Below are 16,587 nucleotides of genomic sequence, written 5' to 3'. Positions count from 1 at the left end.
AGAAGTTGTTCGGGCCTTGTTGATTTTAAAACTTAAAAAGTCTCATAGACATATATCATAAAAGGTTCAAAGTGTCTATCGTGTTCACCCGACGGGGATATGAGGATCGCGTAGGCAGTAGTCATAAAAATATTTCAATATCAGAGCAACCCCTTCGAGCCGTACGTGTGTATCCAGGCCTTGCCCATGAGCAACATGTCCATGTATTCGCCTTCCTCTTGCGCTGTCTTGATGGCCAAGGATCAGCTGAGTGAAGCGCGACTATCGAAATGGGTCCATCGAATGTCGACCAGCGACTTCGGAACTTGAGCGCAACATTACCCCGCAGCAAGACCCATCTTTCATTATCAATTCACCAGAGAACTGTCTCCAACTCAACCTGGTCTTTAATCCTTGGTATGCCAACTTAGGTAGGTCAGTACAGCCCCACAAAGGCCGGTCGTTATCGGCGAGTCGAGATTGGCCTATCTCTCGACGATCCCCCTCCAAGCCATGTTCTCCATACGGTTTCTTCCAAGCCGATAAACACATTCATCCGTCTGATAACACCGCGGTGGGTCACAGCCGGCCGCAGGAATGCCATCGCATCGTGAGGCACGGCAGAAGATGGGAGATGGCCGATTACGTGAGTATGTCACGGATGAGAATGGCCGATAGCCAGGTAGGCGCTGGAGACTGGCCGCCGCGACATGCTCCGCTGGTGATACATATATGCTGCATCGCGAGACTTGGTTGTTTACTACTCCATATCCACCACATCTTCTGTAATCAAATCAAGCTTATCGTTCTTCAAACATCGTCATCATGCCTGAAGTCTACGCCGCACCACCCGACTACGCCTTCCCCCGTAACTTCAAGGGATACGGTGAGAAGGGTCTCCAAGGCTTGAAGTGGCCCAACAATGCCAAAATCGCCGTGTCTTTCGTCATCAACTATGAGGAGGTGAGTTCACATGCAATCTTATCTCAGATGCATAACTGACAAGCCACAGGGTGGTGAGCGCTCAGTCATGAAAGGCGACGGAGTATCCGAGATCAACCTGCGCGAATACCCAGCCCAACACAGAATCAACGAGCGCGACTACAGCGGCGAATCAGAATTCGAGTATGGCTCCCGTCGCGGCTGGTGGCGCATGTTCAAACTCTTCAACGACTACAAGATGAAGTTCACCCTCTACGCCGTCGGCTCTGCCGTTGAAGAACAGCCAGAAGTTGTTACTCGATGTGTGGAAGAGGGTCACGATGTTGCTTCTCACGCCTACCGCTGGATTGACCACGCCAATCTTTCTGTTGAGGCTGAGAAGCAGCATATCAGGGATGGTATCACGTCGCTGAAGAAGCTTTCCGGCTATGCGCCAAAGGGATGGTACTACGGCCGTCCGTCACCACAGAGCAGAGCGCTCATCCCACTCGTGTACGAAGAAATGGGTGAGGAGCTGCTGTGGGCCTCAGACGCCTACGCCGATGACCTACCCTACTGGACCGACCTTCCCCAAGAGCGCAGCAGCGCCAATCCCAAGGGATGCTTGATGGTCCCGTACAGCTACGACTGCAACGACTTCAAATTCCACTGCCAGGGGACTGGTTTCCGCAGTACGGCTGCGTTCTACGAGCACATGAAGAACTCATTCGATGTGCTGTATGAGGAGGGCGAGGCTGGAGAGCCGAAGATGATGACCATCGGTCTGCACTGCCGTATCATCGGTAGGCCGGGAAGGTTCAAGGCGCTCCAAGACTTTGTAAAGTATATCTCCGAGAAGGAAGGTGTTTGGGTTGCGACTAGGACGCAAATAGCGGAGTCGTTCAGGGAGCAGTTCCCGTATAAGAAGGGTCAGCTCGCGTAGATAGTCAATTGAGTCTGTTTCAACGTTCAAATCGAAGTCGTTTGCGCATATGAGACAATAGTGACTGGAGCCTTTAAGGAAAAAGGCCATGGCATCGCCTATCTATACTCTCCAAAGTTCCACTGACTGCCATCCATCATACCGCGGTTATCCATCGACATGGCTGCATCTTGAATGGGGTCCACGCCGTAGAGACCAGACCCTTCATAAGCATTCCAGCTCATCTCAGTCTGGCCTTGGCCAAATCCATCGAACCTCATTTCTGCAGATGCGGTGTCGTCGCTTACCATCTCATTCCACATCCGCCAACCCTGCCACCCACCTGGCGCCTCTTCGTCCACTTCCATGAACGCCTCCTTCACAGCGTCAGTAACCATATGTGACATGGTAGGCTTACTGCCCATCGTTGGGTGCTGTGACGCCTGCTCGCGGCTATCTCGTCGGCTTCTTGGTGAAAGTCCTGCCATGGAAGGCTCCGCGTCCACGTCGAGCTGCAACGGTCGCGAACCATTGCTGTGCATCATGGTAGTAGGCGCCGAGTTTACGATCGTCTTGAACAAACTTCCGGATAGCGCATCGAAGATATCGCGGTATTTGACGGCACCGGGCCACTTTTCACCGAAGATGGTCAGGATCTGAGAGCAGGCCCGTGTCGCCTCGAGAACGTCGTATGAGAAAAGGGACCGATCTCGCCAGATGCAGTACACCAATGTCAGACCAGCTACAAAGCACGAATGTAGCGAGATCATCGTGTAGGTGAGCGTCCGATTCTGGCTTAGCCGCTTGTATGCATTGCAGACACAAGCAGCAGAGCGTGCGCATGTGAGGAAACGTATGTCCGATGTGTCCAGCGTTGGGAGGAATACGGTGAAGAGGTAGAGCATCGCTTTGTGATACTGAACGCCGTAAAAGTCTCGCGCATCGAGATATGCGCTTTCGGGATCGTACATCCAAGTGATCTTGTTCCCATTCTTGGGTGTCTGTGGATATGTTCGTAGCCATTCATCCAGGTCGCTCCGGATTGTAGCCATCTTCCGGTCAAGTTTGGCCCGCTGTTCTGGCGTCCCGTTGAAGACATCTCTATCGACGCGAAAGACTGTCTTATGAATCCGCGACTGGATCTGATCAAGCTTGATAATGTGTATGAAAGGCTCGATGTTTGACCATTGGGGCCTGACCGAGTCTGGCTCTTCCGGATGCGTTAGTGTCCAGAACTCAGGACTAGTACTGGGAAACTTGAAGAGTCAGTTCACATATCGCAGTCTACTTGGGTGACATACCTCGACGTTGATATCTCGGTCAGCGATAGCAAAAGCTCTACCGAGCACAATGCTAGTCACTCTGTCAAGGCAGTAGCACGCCCAGAACGCACGTCGCCGTAGTTCAGCATCTCTTGCAAGCTCAGGAGAGCCTGTGACCTTCTTCTTCCTGTGTAAGCCCATCTCAATGCAGACAGAGGTCGCATAACGAATCTGGGACCAGGCGCCTGCACCATATGGAGACCTCTGACCATGCACCCCAAGCAGGATAAGAAACTGCACTGTGGCGAGGTTGTGCTGGTCAAGGATGTAGTCCATTGGCTCGGTGGCTGCGACAAGATGATGCTCAGAATCCACCCCACATGGCTTCCGCGTCAACGACAGGAATCGAGCAGTAATGGCATATATGAGATGGAAAATGCTACGTTCAATGATAGTCAGGGCACCTCGCACAAATTGCTTGTCGAAGAGCTTCGTGTAGACTACACGATCCAGCAATGGCCAGCGCGTGTGGATACGTTCGAAGAATACGTCAAACAGCATGCGTGCCTGTTGTCGGTCTGGGAAATCCGCAACGGGCTCATCGGAGTGAGCAGACTCGGGAGGAACAGGGGGCCGTGAAGTTCCGGTAGCCTGGCATGTTTGGTTCACTGGTAGAGCTGTTGCTCTCTTGCCAGAACTTCGGAAGATGGAGGACTGGATAATGCGAGCAATGGTAGCGCCGGAGCTAGAGCCGACATAGTAAGGCTCCGAGGTTGTATCTGTGGTACCAGATGCACATAAGGAGAGATACGCAACGCCATCGACGAGTGAGGTACGATCCTCACCCTCAAGATCTTCAGAGAAACAGTCATCTCGGGATTCGCGACGCGATGCACTGGACTGGGGGTGAAGAGCGAGCGCCGGCTCTTCAACGTTCATGGAAGATGTTCTTTGCAAAGTCTCTGGGCCGTTTTCATAATGGTCCTCTGCATGGTCAGGAAGACGGGCCTCCAGAAAAGCGATCCGCTCTTCTAGGGCGTTGATATAGCTGAGAAGTCAGGAAACAGTTCGTGCGCATGCCAATGGCTGTGGGAAGAACCTACACAGACTTCCCGCCGGGGTACTGTGGACGAATAGTCCTTTCATACGCACAGGCTACGCCAGCTCGCTGGCAAGATCTGCAGACTGGATGCGCACCGTCACACTACATGATTCTTAGCCAAGGTGCATGAAGCAACGTCCCACGTGACGTACACGCTGCTTTCTCCGTTTGCATCTTTTGCAGGCCAAGGCCACCCGAGATTTCCTAGTCGCAGGACCTGGGTTTGAGGCGTTCGACTGAGCTTCCTTCGGAGAGTTGGATGCGGGTACTGCGTCTGCGGCCATTCCCACACCCCGACCGGAGGAGGGGCTTACGGGGCTCTCTGGGTAGGACTGCAACATGGCCTCGTCGTCAGGAGTATGGCGTTGATGCGACAGCCCTGCAGCTGTCGGCTCTGATTCATACCGTTTGGCTCCATATTTCCCACGTGCGATAGTCCCGTTGAGACCCAGGTGGAATGTGTGAGCCGACGTGTGTCTTATCTCGAATTATCCATGATAGGCTAAGATGGCACGGGCCTCCAATGGCTTTATCTCGGCTGCACCCATCCGGCGCCTGGAGACCCCAAAGATTGCGAAGGAACTACGCCATAACAAGCAACATATCGGAGTTCTCATCCTCCTCCTATCTCCACCCCTGTTCTTTATCGCACCGTTCACGTTGATGTCAGGCTTGGGAATGACTGATGCGCGCATGGCAACATGGCACATCGGCTAGAAAGTGCCCGAAGAGGCTGCGCCAGAAGCCATGCCCATGGTCAATCACAGCCCGATGTGCGTGCGATACGTGAACAACTTGGAGTTGGCGTGACGTCCGATCGCCATATGAGACAACACAGTCCGCCGACGTGAAGAGGATTTGGAGGATTGACCACGCCTAGTAGTCGACCAAACCACACCATTACAGCACCATGGGGAAAGTCCAGCTTCCGACCAAGGACCAGATCGCGGCGCCCTTTCGCTCGAAAGAGGCCTTTGTCGACTTCATCAGGGCTCCCCAAGGCAACGACGGCCATGCCCCAATCGGGGACGAGAGATGGTCTAACAAAGATCTTGAGCCAACGCCTGTAGAACAGAGGACTTGGACCTGGTGAGTACCTTCACGGCGCATATCGATGAGATTTAACTGACAGAAGAAGGTTCAACCTGCCCTTATACTGGTTCTCGAATCAATTCTCCCTCGTTGGTTGGAACACAGGCTCTGCTCTTGTCACAGTCGGTCTGGTAGGCTATTCCGAAACATGCAAGTCGAATACAGGAACTAATTGCATCAACAGACATGGCAACAATCCTTCGTCTCAGCCTGCATTGGATCATTCCTCGCAGCAGTCGTAGTCGTCCTTATGGCTCGTCCAGGTGCCAAGTACCACATCGGATTCCCTGTGATTGCACGCTCAGTCATGGGCATGTACGGTTCCTACTTCTTCGTATTCATCCGAGCGATCGTATGCATCATCTGGTACGGAATTCAGTCCTTCTACGCCGGTAATATCCTCTCGGTCATGCTCCGTTGCATCTTCGGCAGTTCCTGGCAGAACTTCACGAACACACTCTCGCCTACCGCAAGTGTGACCTCGAAGCAGCTTCTGGCTTTCTTTATGGCCTGGCTAATGGAGTTTCCGTTCATGTGGGTCCACCCCAGGCACATCCATTATATCTTCACTGTGAAGGGGTTCATCATGCCAATCGCCGCCTTTGCCATCTTCGGATGGTGCATGGCTAACGGTGGAGGACTCGGCGCTATGGACCTTGCTTCCAGCGAAGGCGAGCTTGCCGCCTCAGTGACTCCTTTGGGATGGAGCATCATGGCCGGTATCAACACCATCTTCGGTTCTCTCTCGCCCATGTTGGTCAATCAGCCTGACCTCGCTCGTTACTGCAAGAAGCCTCGGGATGCTGGTGTGACTCAAGGTGTCAGCGTCTTCGTGTCCTCCATCATTGTCTTTTTCCTTGGCATGGCCTCAACCACTTCCATGCAGGCGGCATATGGTGTTGCCTACTGGAACATCTGGGATCTCTTCGAAGCCATCCTTGACCACCACTTCGGCGCCGGTGCGCGTGCGGGGATCTTCTTCGTTGCTTTGGCGTTCTACTTCGGTGTCTTCGCCACGAACTTTGGAGCCAACTCGATTCCGTTCGGAAGTGATATGACTGGCCTTTTCCCCAAGTGGCTCACCATTCGCCGTGGACAAGTGCTTTGCGCCATTCTTGGTGTCGTCGTACAACCATGGGAACTGATGAAAAATGCAACGGCCTTCTTGAGGTAAGTTCCCCAATAGGCTTCCCATTCACCATGCTAACGATGAATTAGTTTCTTGGGTTCTTACAACATCTTCATGGCCCCGCTTTGCGCCGTCATCATTGTCGACTACTACATCGCGCGCAAAGGAAACATACATATACCGTCGTGCTACGATGGAAAGAAGACGGGCCTCTACTGGTACTGGTCCGGTGTCAACTGGAGTGGTGTGGCAGCCTGGCTACTTGGTACAACTATGGGTATTCCTGGCCTTATTGGCCAGTACGAGCCACAGATCATTTCGGCGGCTGCGCAGAACATGTACCGCATGGGCTGGTTGCTAACTTTCTTCACCGCGGCGACGGTCTACTTCGTCATCACCTTCTTCGTCAAACCGCGTGTGTTCCCTGTTGGACGCGAGAGCACGCCCTTCCAACGGGAATGGCTAGCCAACGATGGCCGTGAGGGCTTCTTCGACGGAGACAGAGATGATGGGGTGATTTATGGCGCCTCAACGCCACCCATGACTGATGGAGGAGAAGATGTTGAGATTGGCGAGAAGTCACCAAAGGTCACATTTTGAGCTCAGAGCAGCAACCTAGATTGTAACGGAATCGAAACCAGGTACTCACGTCATGTAATTGCAATACGATAGATTTGAACAACATTCTACGAAGTAACTACGAAATTAGATTAGCCTTACTATGAGATCGTAGAATTGAGACTGCTGATCAGGCGGCTGGACCTGTGGACCGCCCAGGTGCGATGTTGTTCACGTGTTTCCTAGTACCGACATGGACTGGACAGTTCCGATCGGAACCAGCATTCCGAAAAAGTGGGATGCCGTTATCGGCTCCAACTTATTAGTACAACCGGTATATCCTGGTTGGGCAAGTGTTTGGCTATCGCCTATGAGCGGGCCTAGACGGGGCACGTAATTGCTCCCTATCACGATGCGGGCTTTTTGGGCCGATGGCATCGCTGACGCTGACAGGTCGCTGCCTTCGGCGTCTGGATGTGTCTCCAACTCCAACGGCTTCAAAGACCCCTTCTCCAATTCCTCTTCTTGACATTACAACCAACCTGAGAAAACAAAACGGGAATATCTTCTAGCATCTACACACCAACTATTCTTACGATCACCGACTTATAAGAAGCCATGAGCTCAGATCTTTACAAACTCACAGCCACCGAGATCTCGGCGAAGATCAAAGCGGGCGAGACATCAGTCGAAGAGTACGCAAAATCACTCCTCGGACGCATCGAAGCGCGTGATGAAGCTGTCCAAGCATGGGCATATCTCGATCCCGAATATGTGATCAAGCAGGCGAAAGCACTTGATGCCATTCCACAGGCCGAGCGTGGTCCTCTCCATGGTGTTGCCATTGCCGTAAAAGATGTCATTTACACTAAGGGTCAGCTGCCAGAATCATCTCTTCATCTAACTCAACTAATCGTGTAGAAATGCCCACGCAGTTCAACTCACCCATATATGCCAACGATGCGCCTCAAGTAGACGCTGGCTCCATAGCGATACTGCGCAAGAGCGGTGCACTCATCTTCGGCAAAACAACAACGACCGAGTTTGCTGCGACAACCACAGGCCCAAAGACACGAAACCCGCACGACTCAAAACGCACGCCTGGTGGCTCTTCATCCGGATCTGGTGCCGCAGTAGGCGATTTCCAAGCACCTATCGGTCTAGGAACCCAAACCGGTGGCAGCACCATCCGTCCTGGCTCGTACAATGGCATCTATGCCCTTAAGCCCACATGGAACTCTATTACTCGCGAAGGCCAAAAGATCTACTCTCTGATTCTGGACACATTGGGTCTCTACGCGCGTAGCGTGGCTGATCTAGAACTCCTCGCCGATACATTCGCCATTCACGACGATGTGCCACCTCCAAAAGACTTCACAGTGAAGGGCGCGAAGTTTGCCCTTCTCAAAACTATGGTCTGGCCAAGCGTGGGTCCTGGCACCTCCGCCGCACTTGACAAAGCCGTCTCGCTACTTCGTGCGCATGGAGCCGAGGTTGAGGAAATAAGCTTACCAGATGACCTTAACGATCTTCCGGCGTGGCACGCGGCCGTACTCAACTCTGACGGCCGAACCGCGTTTCTGCCAGAATACACAGTGGCCAAGGATAAGATCTCGGAACAGCTGGTCGGCCACGTTGAGAACAGCGGGAAGATCTCGCGCAAAGCGCAGCTCGAAGCTTTCGACAAGATTGCGGCAGCGAGGCCGGTTGTGGATGAGATACTCGGCAGATATGCTGCGGTACTTACACCAAGTGTTCCGGATGAGGCGCCACTGGGTATTGAGAAGACGGGCAGTGCGGCGTTTTGTTTGATCTGGACGGTAAGTCATATTTGTGTTCAGGTGCAGAGAACTTGACTAATACGCGCGCAGGCACTGCATACACCAGTAGTAAACGTTCCAGGATTCAAAGGCGAGAACGGAATGCCAATCGGGGTATCGCTTGTTGCGCCTCGCTACCACGATAGACGGTTGCTTGCGGTCAGCAGCAAGGTCGGTGAAATCTTCGAAGCGGAAGGTGGATGGAAGCGTACCGTATAGCTCTATTGCAAACCAAGTTGAATGGATTGGATCAAAGCATTTGCCGTTGGTCTTCTGGTGAATTGCCATTGGTTGTGTGAGTATGCGTACTTTGGTTCTCTCGACCAAACTATTCTACTTGACTCACAGTCAAGTTCATTTATATCTCCAATGCACTCCCCAAACTCAACTGTCACAACACATCTCGGCAACACCAATAACACGAAGAAAACACTCTCACAACAACATCAAGATGACATCACAACAGGTTATCGAAGGCAAAGCAAAAGCCAGAGCGAACGCGGAATTAGACCTGAAAATGTGTGCAAACAGCGATCTCCGAGTTCTGTTCCGCAGTTCACTTTCTATATACCTCAAAGGACCCCAGCTGCAACCTACACCGGAATGGTTTTGTGCTTACTACTTTCTGTTAGAGGTACAAAATCGGTCGTACCTTACAATTGAACAAGTCACGCTCAAGCTTAGAAGACAAAAGCAGTATGGCAAAGCTGAAGAGCTTGAAAAGGCCCTCTCATGCTACTCACGAGCTGCATATCGCGAAATCGTAGCGAGACTCTTTGTCTTGCCGCGTGAACTTCGCGACATGATCTATGATGAGCTCTGGGCCTTGGATGCATGCAACGAAACATTCATGAACCGGCTTATTAGTGGAGACGACAGGAACAATCGACGTAAAGAGGCCTGGACTCAACGTTTCCCTGGGGAGCTTGACTGCTTTCTCCCAAACTTGGCCAAAGAGTGTTTTGGAGGGAGGGAAGTGGCAACAGAGATGCTGGAGGCTTTTGGGAGAAGAGATGGGACTGATATAACTGCCCGAGGGTGTTCCGATTCTTGGTCTGCTTATCACGTGTCGTGGAAAAAGTTGCACGACCTGATCACAGTAAAGATGTTCCACTCCGCCGTCACACTATACGAGCTTCTGGGGAACATGGGTCTAGTCATCGTCTTCGACTGCATGGACGAGATCGACGGAAACGAGGGTCTAGAGCGTTTAGGCATACCGGGAAATTTCAACGCAGAACTCCGCCACTGCATCGATGTGCTCTCATCTCTGCGCGACCAAAAGCCTCGCCCTATCACCTTCGGGTTCGAGGATGAGACGACAGGCGTACCCAGCAATATCACCCATCTATTTCGCTCGCTGAGCGGCCCGTTCCACGAACTCCGGCAGTTGGGATTTGACATCAATGTCAGATATCAAAACAGCAGCGACTATGACTGTGTATGGGACATGTCAGGAACGTACAATACTCACAGCCCTCACACGGACGATGTCGATAAGTGGACTCTGCGAGATTGGAGCCTGAACTTCACGCGAGTGAACGAACAATTCGAGGAAGCTCACTTGATGGGCGAGACCTTCGTGTTTAATCCAAATGGGCCGCTGCGGGGGAGCTTTCGCATCAAAAAGCATGTATGGGAGGCCATGCGCAAGGAACTGTACCGCGCGTATCCAGAGATTGACAATGTGGTGAAGTGGACGAAGAATGAGAGAGGTGAGATATGGATGGACTGTGGATGTGTGAAGGAGAAGCATACTTGCTGCCCTTACTATCTGTGCTACAAGCACGGTGGATGGGATGAAATATCAGATGGTAGGTGGAACACTTCTTGCTACATTTGTAAAGGCCTGGTAGCGCCGGCGTTGTAGCGACAACTAAGATTGGTTCCAACGAGGCAGAAGGAGGATTCGGCAACGGGAAAGTCTGCTGTTCTTTGGACGAGGAACGCATCAAGTCTTCTAATTGAGTGCCCAGTCTCAGCAAACAATCAAGACAGTCTCAGCAGTACGATCCAACTACATTGAAACCACTCACCAAGTTCAAGAAAAGAGCTACACCCTGCAGTTTATGTTGATATGAGGGCGATCGTTAGGAATCTTTCAACGCAATGTAAACTTTTAAGTGATTTACTTCTTTTCCGTGCTATAAGAGAGGTGTTCAATTTAGCTCTAGTATGAGATGACGTCATGCAACTGATCTTCATTGCATCCTAACCACATGATGAACATCTTTCTGCCGTTTGCCCACGTGCCTGTTCAGATATCAGATACTACACAGCCCTCGCGCTCTCTGAGAACTCTTTCGTGAAGTATGACCGGAGTCAATGCATACGCAGATCTCACTTCAACACTCTTTCCAATATTTGAGATGCTCCCCTTGAGTCCCCTCACATACCTCGACTTCTTTGCCCGGGAGGTATGCCTCCACCATCACCTTCACCAAGGCCAACTCGGCTGCCTTCCCAGCAGGATGCATACTACTCAACATATGGAGTGTGATCTTGACTTTTTGGAGGGCTCTGAGCGTATTGGCACGCAAGAAGCGGGCGCAAGCGTTCTCAGGGAGTGCCATTCTCATCTGTGACGCGCGAGCCCCAAAATGAATCGTGTGTACGTGTTGAAGTCTCAATGTCCTCAGATAGCGCCTAATATCGTTGATGGAAACGAAACAAAAGGGGATGGTGGTGTACGCGATCATGGCTGTCTCGACGTAGACTTGGCGACAGACACGGAGTAGATTCCAGCGCGCGCGATGTTTTCCGGGTTTCTCCATCGGCCAATATTTCGATGGCATCTTGACTAGTGATCCGCCGAGCGCGAGGCTGAAGATTCGGTTGCGAATCTCAGCAGGTAGGCGAAGGAGGGGAGAATCTCGTGCATTGCTGTTTGCTCTGGGTGGAAGGTCAGTGCCGTTGATATATGACTACAAATGGGATGTTTCTTACAGCTCGACCTCCGATCCGATGGGCTCGACATTGAGGAGACCGCTTTTGTGTTTGCGATAACCGCGTCGGCCACGGACTGATTTCTTGGGCTTGTCAATGAGACCATGGCGAGGAGCGACTTTTTGAGACAGTTGCGGAGGCATCTTGCGTTACTTGAACTGCTGGTGTATTGAGTGTTTTGAATTGCGGCGGGGAAGCTACCAGTGCGAAAGTGGAGGTGAGAAGGTCAAGGCAAACACGACAGAAGAGGAAAGTGCAATGAAAGCACGGGCCTTGTGCGCTTCCGTGTGCAAGAGTGAAGGTGAGAGTCTCGGATAGAAGGAACGCGTTATCAACGAGGAACGCATACAAAAGACGCTACCTCGGTATTCATCTAAGAGGATGATGCATAGTAAACTCGAGCATGTATTCCTTTCGCGTGTGCAAGCCTGAAGGTACTATCCATCGAACATTGTGTGAAGATACATTCTCAAGCTTTCGAGAACAGAGACTGGTTCCAGATGTATTATCAAACGCATCAGTTCGCATTTAGATTGACTTTAAGATAGCTGGAGGGTTTCCAGTAAACTGTCGAAGGCGAGATGTTGGAAGCGTGGAAGGAGCATCTCTGGAGAAGGAACGGGCGGATTACATAATGCGGCGGTCGGAGATGGCTGCCAGATTCGCCGATGACTCTGGAGCTTCGCGTGTCCGACATCATCATCGCTTGCACCCAATCTCCCCATAATGGCGTCGCGCACACGGCTGGCAGCCACTACGGCTTCCGGACTACTGCGAAGCTCAATACCACTCGCAACCTCAAGGATATCGCCGCTCGCTGCTGCTTTGACAACATCCTCCGCCCGCAGCTTCTCGCAGCTCAACTCGCATTCCGCCTCAGATCCGACCAACATCTTTGCCTTCCAAACCGGCTCTAAGTCGGGTGGCGTTCCTTCGTACTTCTCAACACAGAACCGTCGGCCTGCAAATACAATCATCCGGTTTGTGCCACAGCAAACAGCATGGATCGTAGAGCGCATGGGAAAGTTCAACCGCATACTGGAGCCTGGTCTTGCCATCTTGGTACCCTTCATTGATAGGATAGCCTACGTCAAGAGCCTCAAGGAAAACGCCCTCGAAATTCCCAGCCAGAGTGCCATCACCGCGGACAATGTCACATTGGAGCTGGATGGTGTTCTGTACACCAGGGTCTTTGACGCATACAAGGCGAGGTGAGCATGTCACATATTTGAGTGTAGCGAGGATGCTGACAGCCCATAGTTACGGTGTAGAAGACGCAGAGTACGCCATCTCTCAACTGGCACAAACGACGATGCGCTCCGAAATCGGTCAGCTCTCCCTCGATCACGTCCTCAAAGAACGCGCAAACCTGAACGCCAACATCACCGCTGCGATCAATGAGGCTGCACAAGACTGGGGTGTCACCTGCCTGCGATACGAGATTCGTGACATCCACGCGCCCGAACCCGTCGTCGAAGCCATGCACCGGCAAGTCACTGCCGAACGGTCCAAGCGAGCTGAGATCCTGGAGTCAGAAGGTCAGAGACAATCTGCTATCAACATCGCTGAGGGAAAGAAGCAGTCCGTTATCCTGGCTTCCGAGGCCTTGAGGGCTGAGCAGATCAACATGGCCAACGGAGAGGCTGAGGCTATCTTGCTCAAGGCTACTGCGACTGCCAACGGAATTGACGCAGTTGCGCGATCCATCTCTCAGGGTGGCGGCGCAGCACAAAACGCCATCTCGCTTTCTGTCGCTGAGAAGTACGTTGACGCGTTCGGCAACTTGGCTAAGGAGGGCACAAGCATTGTTGTTCCCGGCAACGTCGGCGATATGAGCGGCATGATCGCAAGCGCCATGGCAGTATACGGCAATGTCAATGCTTCTCAGGCAAAGGCACAAGCATCAAAGATGGTCGAGGGCGGAAGTAGCAAGAAGGTTCAAGAGCTCCAGAGCAAGCTGAACGACGCTGAGAGCGGATCAAACCAGATGCACAACGAGATCAACAGGGTCATGGATGAGAGGCTGAGCAAGAGGTAGTCAGCGTCCTTGTATGAGAGACGATGGGATAGGAATGGGATACGACTGTACATTATACCACGCTGTATAAATAGCAACGAGCCGCAAGCGACCGCGCCGGGGTTATTGGATATGGGATACCACCCAAAAGCAAGCATCATTCGCGGAGTCTTCTCTCTTCTTCCACTTTGGAACTCCACTTTTCGCATGTTTATAGGGAATAGCGAACATGACTACACTTTCACCTCAACCTTCATCCCGCAATCTAAACTAACCGCTCTACAGCCTCAGCAGCCAACACCGCAATCTGCTGCCCATCTTCCCAAATCCAATCATGTCCACCCTTCAAATCCCTTACATTAACAACTCTCCTCCCCTCCTCCTTAACCTCATCCTCATCATCTCCCACCTCCATAACGATATTCCACCCCTCCCTGTCCAACGTAACGCACATAACGTCCCTCTGCGCCCTCTCCACAAGCTCATCCTCGTAGCTATGACAAAGCATCAACAGCTTCCCCTCCGGCCACTGCTCCTTGCTATATTTCCCCGCAACAGGCGACACAGCCTGCCACTCTATGTACCCTGACCTCTCACCAAAAGCGCCCCTCACAAACTCTTTGTAAATCTTCGAGATGTATTCTGGTGTCGTGGGCGGGAGGTGGTTCCGTATCATGAGCGGTAGACTGTATATGCCTGATATCAAAACCATGGCTTCAGGGAGAGGCGTGGGGATCAGGTCGGGTGTCAGTCCTATACCGGAGACGAGTTGGCATAGTAGGGTTGCGCCGCAGGAATGGCCTATTCCTATCCATCGCTTGACTCCGTATTCGCGCTGGAGATACTGGATTCCGCGGGCGACGTCGCGGATATGTTGCGGGTGTCGCGCTGAGCGCTCTGGGTCGTTGGGCGCACTTGGTTGCGTCGGGTGGTCGGGGTACGGCGAGAGTCTGTAGTTCAGACTTGCGATTCCGCCAATTTTCCCTAGAGTAGAGGCGTGCGAAGCGGCGAGGTGGGTGATGGTGGGTGTGAAGCTAGGGGCTTCAATGAGGGGGTCGCGCCAGGCGCCGCCGTGGATGTAGATTAGCCATGGCGCATCGTTGCTGGGTTTGGATGTGGCTTCCTGGGGTTCGGGGAGCCAGACGTCGAGGGTTTGGAGGCGACTTGGGGGATCGCTGTAGGGGATTGAAGGGATGTGTCTGGGGAATGGGGTGGCTGTCATGTTTTAGTTTGATTGGGGAGTGGTTGTTTGGCGGGGTGTGCAGGTGCCAAACTTTGAGGTGTGCCGAGGTCGGTCACTCTTTGGATTCCTGGATCAATGAACCTTATGTGTTCGAGTGAAAACTCTGAAGATCTGACAAGATGTCACAAAGCATGGAAGAAGTGTTTTGAGTATGAATGTTTGATATATTTTCCCATCCAGTACACAAAAAAGAGTACTATCAACCTCATGAACATTGGTTTCATCCAAGCCATGACTAAACTAAACAGACATTATTCCCGTCAAAGACACATGCCAGTGTCGACGCCCATGGTATTGCGATGCAGGTGTGTAACGCAATGCTAATGCAAAACCCAAGGTATCTCAAGGACCGCTATCCTCATAAAAAGAAACTCTCGAAGCTAAAACGACAAAACGATTGGTGGGGGGAGCGTTTACAAGAACGCGGCCATGAAGGCACCGAAGCCAACGATGCTACCAGCGGCAGCCTTAACGTTGACGGCAGCACCGGTGGCGTCAGCACCGTCGGCGCCGGTGCCAGTGGCATCAGCATCAGTGCCAGTAGCGTCGGCACCGGTGCCAGATGCGTCGCTGCCGCTGCCGGTGGCATCAGCATCGGAAGCAGTGGGCGAGGCAACAAGAGCGACAGTGGTGCTGTTGTTGGCGCTGACGGTGACAGTGCGGGTGGAGTTGACCATGGAGCCAGTGCCAGTTCCAGCAAGAGTGAGAGTGTGGACACCAGGGCCGACGGCAGGGATGTCAGCGGGTACTGGCTGAGTGGTAACGGCAGCGGGCTGGCTGGTTACGGCATCGGGCTGAGTGGCGATGGAGGTATCAGCAGCGGGCATGCCAGTAACGACACCGAGAGAGTTGGTCTGGGTGAGGTAGGTGGTCTGGGGAGCCGGGTCGATGGACGATGAAGGGGCGGAAGAAGAGTCCTAGATGTAAATCAGTGGTCTGTTCGACTTGAATCATTGAAATGATGATGAACATACCTGAGCCGAAGCAACGGCGAACGCAACAGCAGAGACGAAGATGGAGGCGCGCATATTGACGGTTGTGTGTTGTTTGTTTGGAAACGATTGATCTCTCTAAACGATAGTCTTTGACTGAAGATATGTCAAGTCGTGAGGATGCGATGAAGACGATGCGAGTAGTGATTGAGTGATGCGAGATGAGAAGCAAACTTCCCGCGAGACGCGTCCTCCTTTTATTGCCTCTGCTGCCATTTCACCCGCACCCAAGAAACAAGCATCGGAGCTAACCCTGGCCCTGGAGCGCCACTTTGACCCGGCAACCAGCCCTAACGCCAGCCCCATGCTATCCCGGAACAGGCGAACTGTCGACCTGACATGGCCTTAGCGGTTCTCCACAGCCAATTATAGAACCCTCCGTGGCGAGGATGTTTCGTGTTCGTGATGTGGGCGGAGATTTTTTCATTCAATGGTCTTCTACTTCCAGGCGTCCTGATGGCGATCTTATAAACGTCTTAGACATGGATGCCTAAACGTCGTTGCGGTGAGAGTCGAGATGGGAGCTTGTATCGCGTCGCGCCGACTCGAGTGGTCAGCCTCAGGCGCTTGCGGTCGGGTACTGTGCCTCGAGATTTTCCCAGCC

The 16,587-nt window shown here is 52.5% G+C and overlaps 7 protein-coding genes across 7 annotated transcripts; 4 read left to right on the top strand and 3 right to left on the bottom strand.

The window, feature by feature from the left end:
* Positions 1–804: 804 nt before the first annotated feature.
* On the top strand, positions 805–1,843 carry J4E78_005132 (uncharacterized protein; the record flags this gene model as incomplete). Its single annotated transcript, XM_049365754.1, has 2 exons — positions 805–942; positions 992–1,843. 2 exons carry the CDS (start codon positions 805–807, stop codon positions 1,841–1,843), a joined length of 990 nt encoding a protein of 329 aa, XP_049222469.1.
* A 98-nt stretch (positions 1,844–1,941) lies between these two features.
* J4E78_005131 (uncharacterized protein) lies at positions 1,942–4,294 on the bottom strand (the record flags this gene model as incomplete). Its single annotated transcript, XM_049365753.1, has 3 exons — positions 1,942–3,078; positions 3,124–4,132; positions 4,290–4,294. The coding sequence occupies 3 exons, from the start codon at positions 4,292–4,294 to the stop codon at positions 1,942–1,944; spliced, it is 2,151 nt and encodes a 716-aa protein (XP_049222468.1).
* An 802-nt stretch (positions 4,295–5,096) lies between these two features.
* J4E78_005130 (uncharacterized protein) lies at positions 5,097–7,007 on the top strand (the record flags this gene model as incomplete). The annotated part of the gene is made up of 4 exons (XM_049365752.1): positions 5,097–5,275; positions 5,325–5,409; positions 5,463–6,448; positions 6,497–7,007. The coding sequence occupies 4 exons, from the start codon at positions 5,097–5,099 to the stop codon at positions 7,005–7,007; spliced, it is 1,761 nt and encodes a 586-aa protein (XP_049222467.1).
* Positions 7,008–7,583: 576 nt separating this feature from the next.
* Positions 7,584–9,004, top strand: J4E78_005129 (uncharacterized protein; the record flags this gene model as incomplete). Its single annotated transcript, XM_049365751.1, has 3 exons — positions 7,584–7,839; positions 7,887–8,785; positions 8,837–9,004. The coding sequence occupies 3 exons, from the start codon at positions 7,584–7,586 to the stop codon at positions 9,002–9,004; spliced, it is 1,323 nt and encodes a 440-aa protein (XP_049222466.1).
* A 3,453-nt stretch (positions 9,005–12,457) lies between these two features.
* Positions 12,458–13,769, top strand: J4E78_005128 (uncharacterized protein; the record flags this gene model as incomplete). The annotated part of the gene is made up of 2 exons (XM_049365750.1): positions 12,458–12,942; positions 12,992–13,769. The coding sequence occupies 2 exons, from the start codon at positions 12,458–12,460 to the stop codon at positions 13,767–13,769; spliced, it is 1,263 nt and encodes a 420-aa protein (XP_049222465.1).
* A 244-nt stretch (positions 13,770–14,013) lies between these two features.
* J4E78_005127 (uncharacterized protein) lies at positions 14,014–14,970 on the bottom strand (the record flags this gene model as incomplete). The annotated part of the gene is made up of 1 exon (XM_049365749.1): positions 14,014–14,970. One exon carries the CDS (start codon positions 14,968–14,970, stop codon positions 14,014–14,016), a length of 957 nt encoding a protein of 318 aa, XP_049222464.1.
* A 434-nt stretch (positions 14,971–15,404) lies between these two features.
* Positions 15,405–16,019, bottom strand: J4E78_005126 (uncharacterized protein; the record flags this gene model as incomplete). The annotated part of the gene is made up of 2 exons (XM_049365748.1): positions 15,405–15,908; positions 15,966–16,019. 2 exons carry the CDS (start codon positions 16,017–16,019, stop codon positions 15,405–15,407), a joined length of 558 nt encoding a protein of 185 aa, XP_049222463.1.
* Positions 16,020–16,587: the final 568 nt, after the last annotated feature.

The sequence above is a fragment of the Alternaria triticimaculans genome (genome assembly GCF_023758025.1).
Source record: "Alternaria triticimaculans strain BMP 0046 chromosome Unknown scaffold_6, whole genome shotgun sequence".
Classification (NCBI taxonomy): Eukaryota; Fungi; Ascomycota; class Dothideomycetes; order Pleosporales; family Pleosporaceae; genus Alternaria; species Alternaria triticimaculans.
This window is presented reverse-complemented; position numbering and strand designations above follow the sequence as displayed.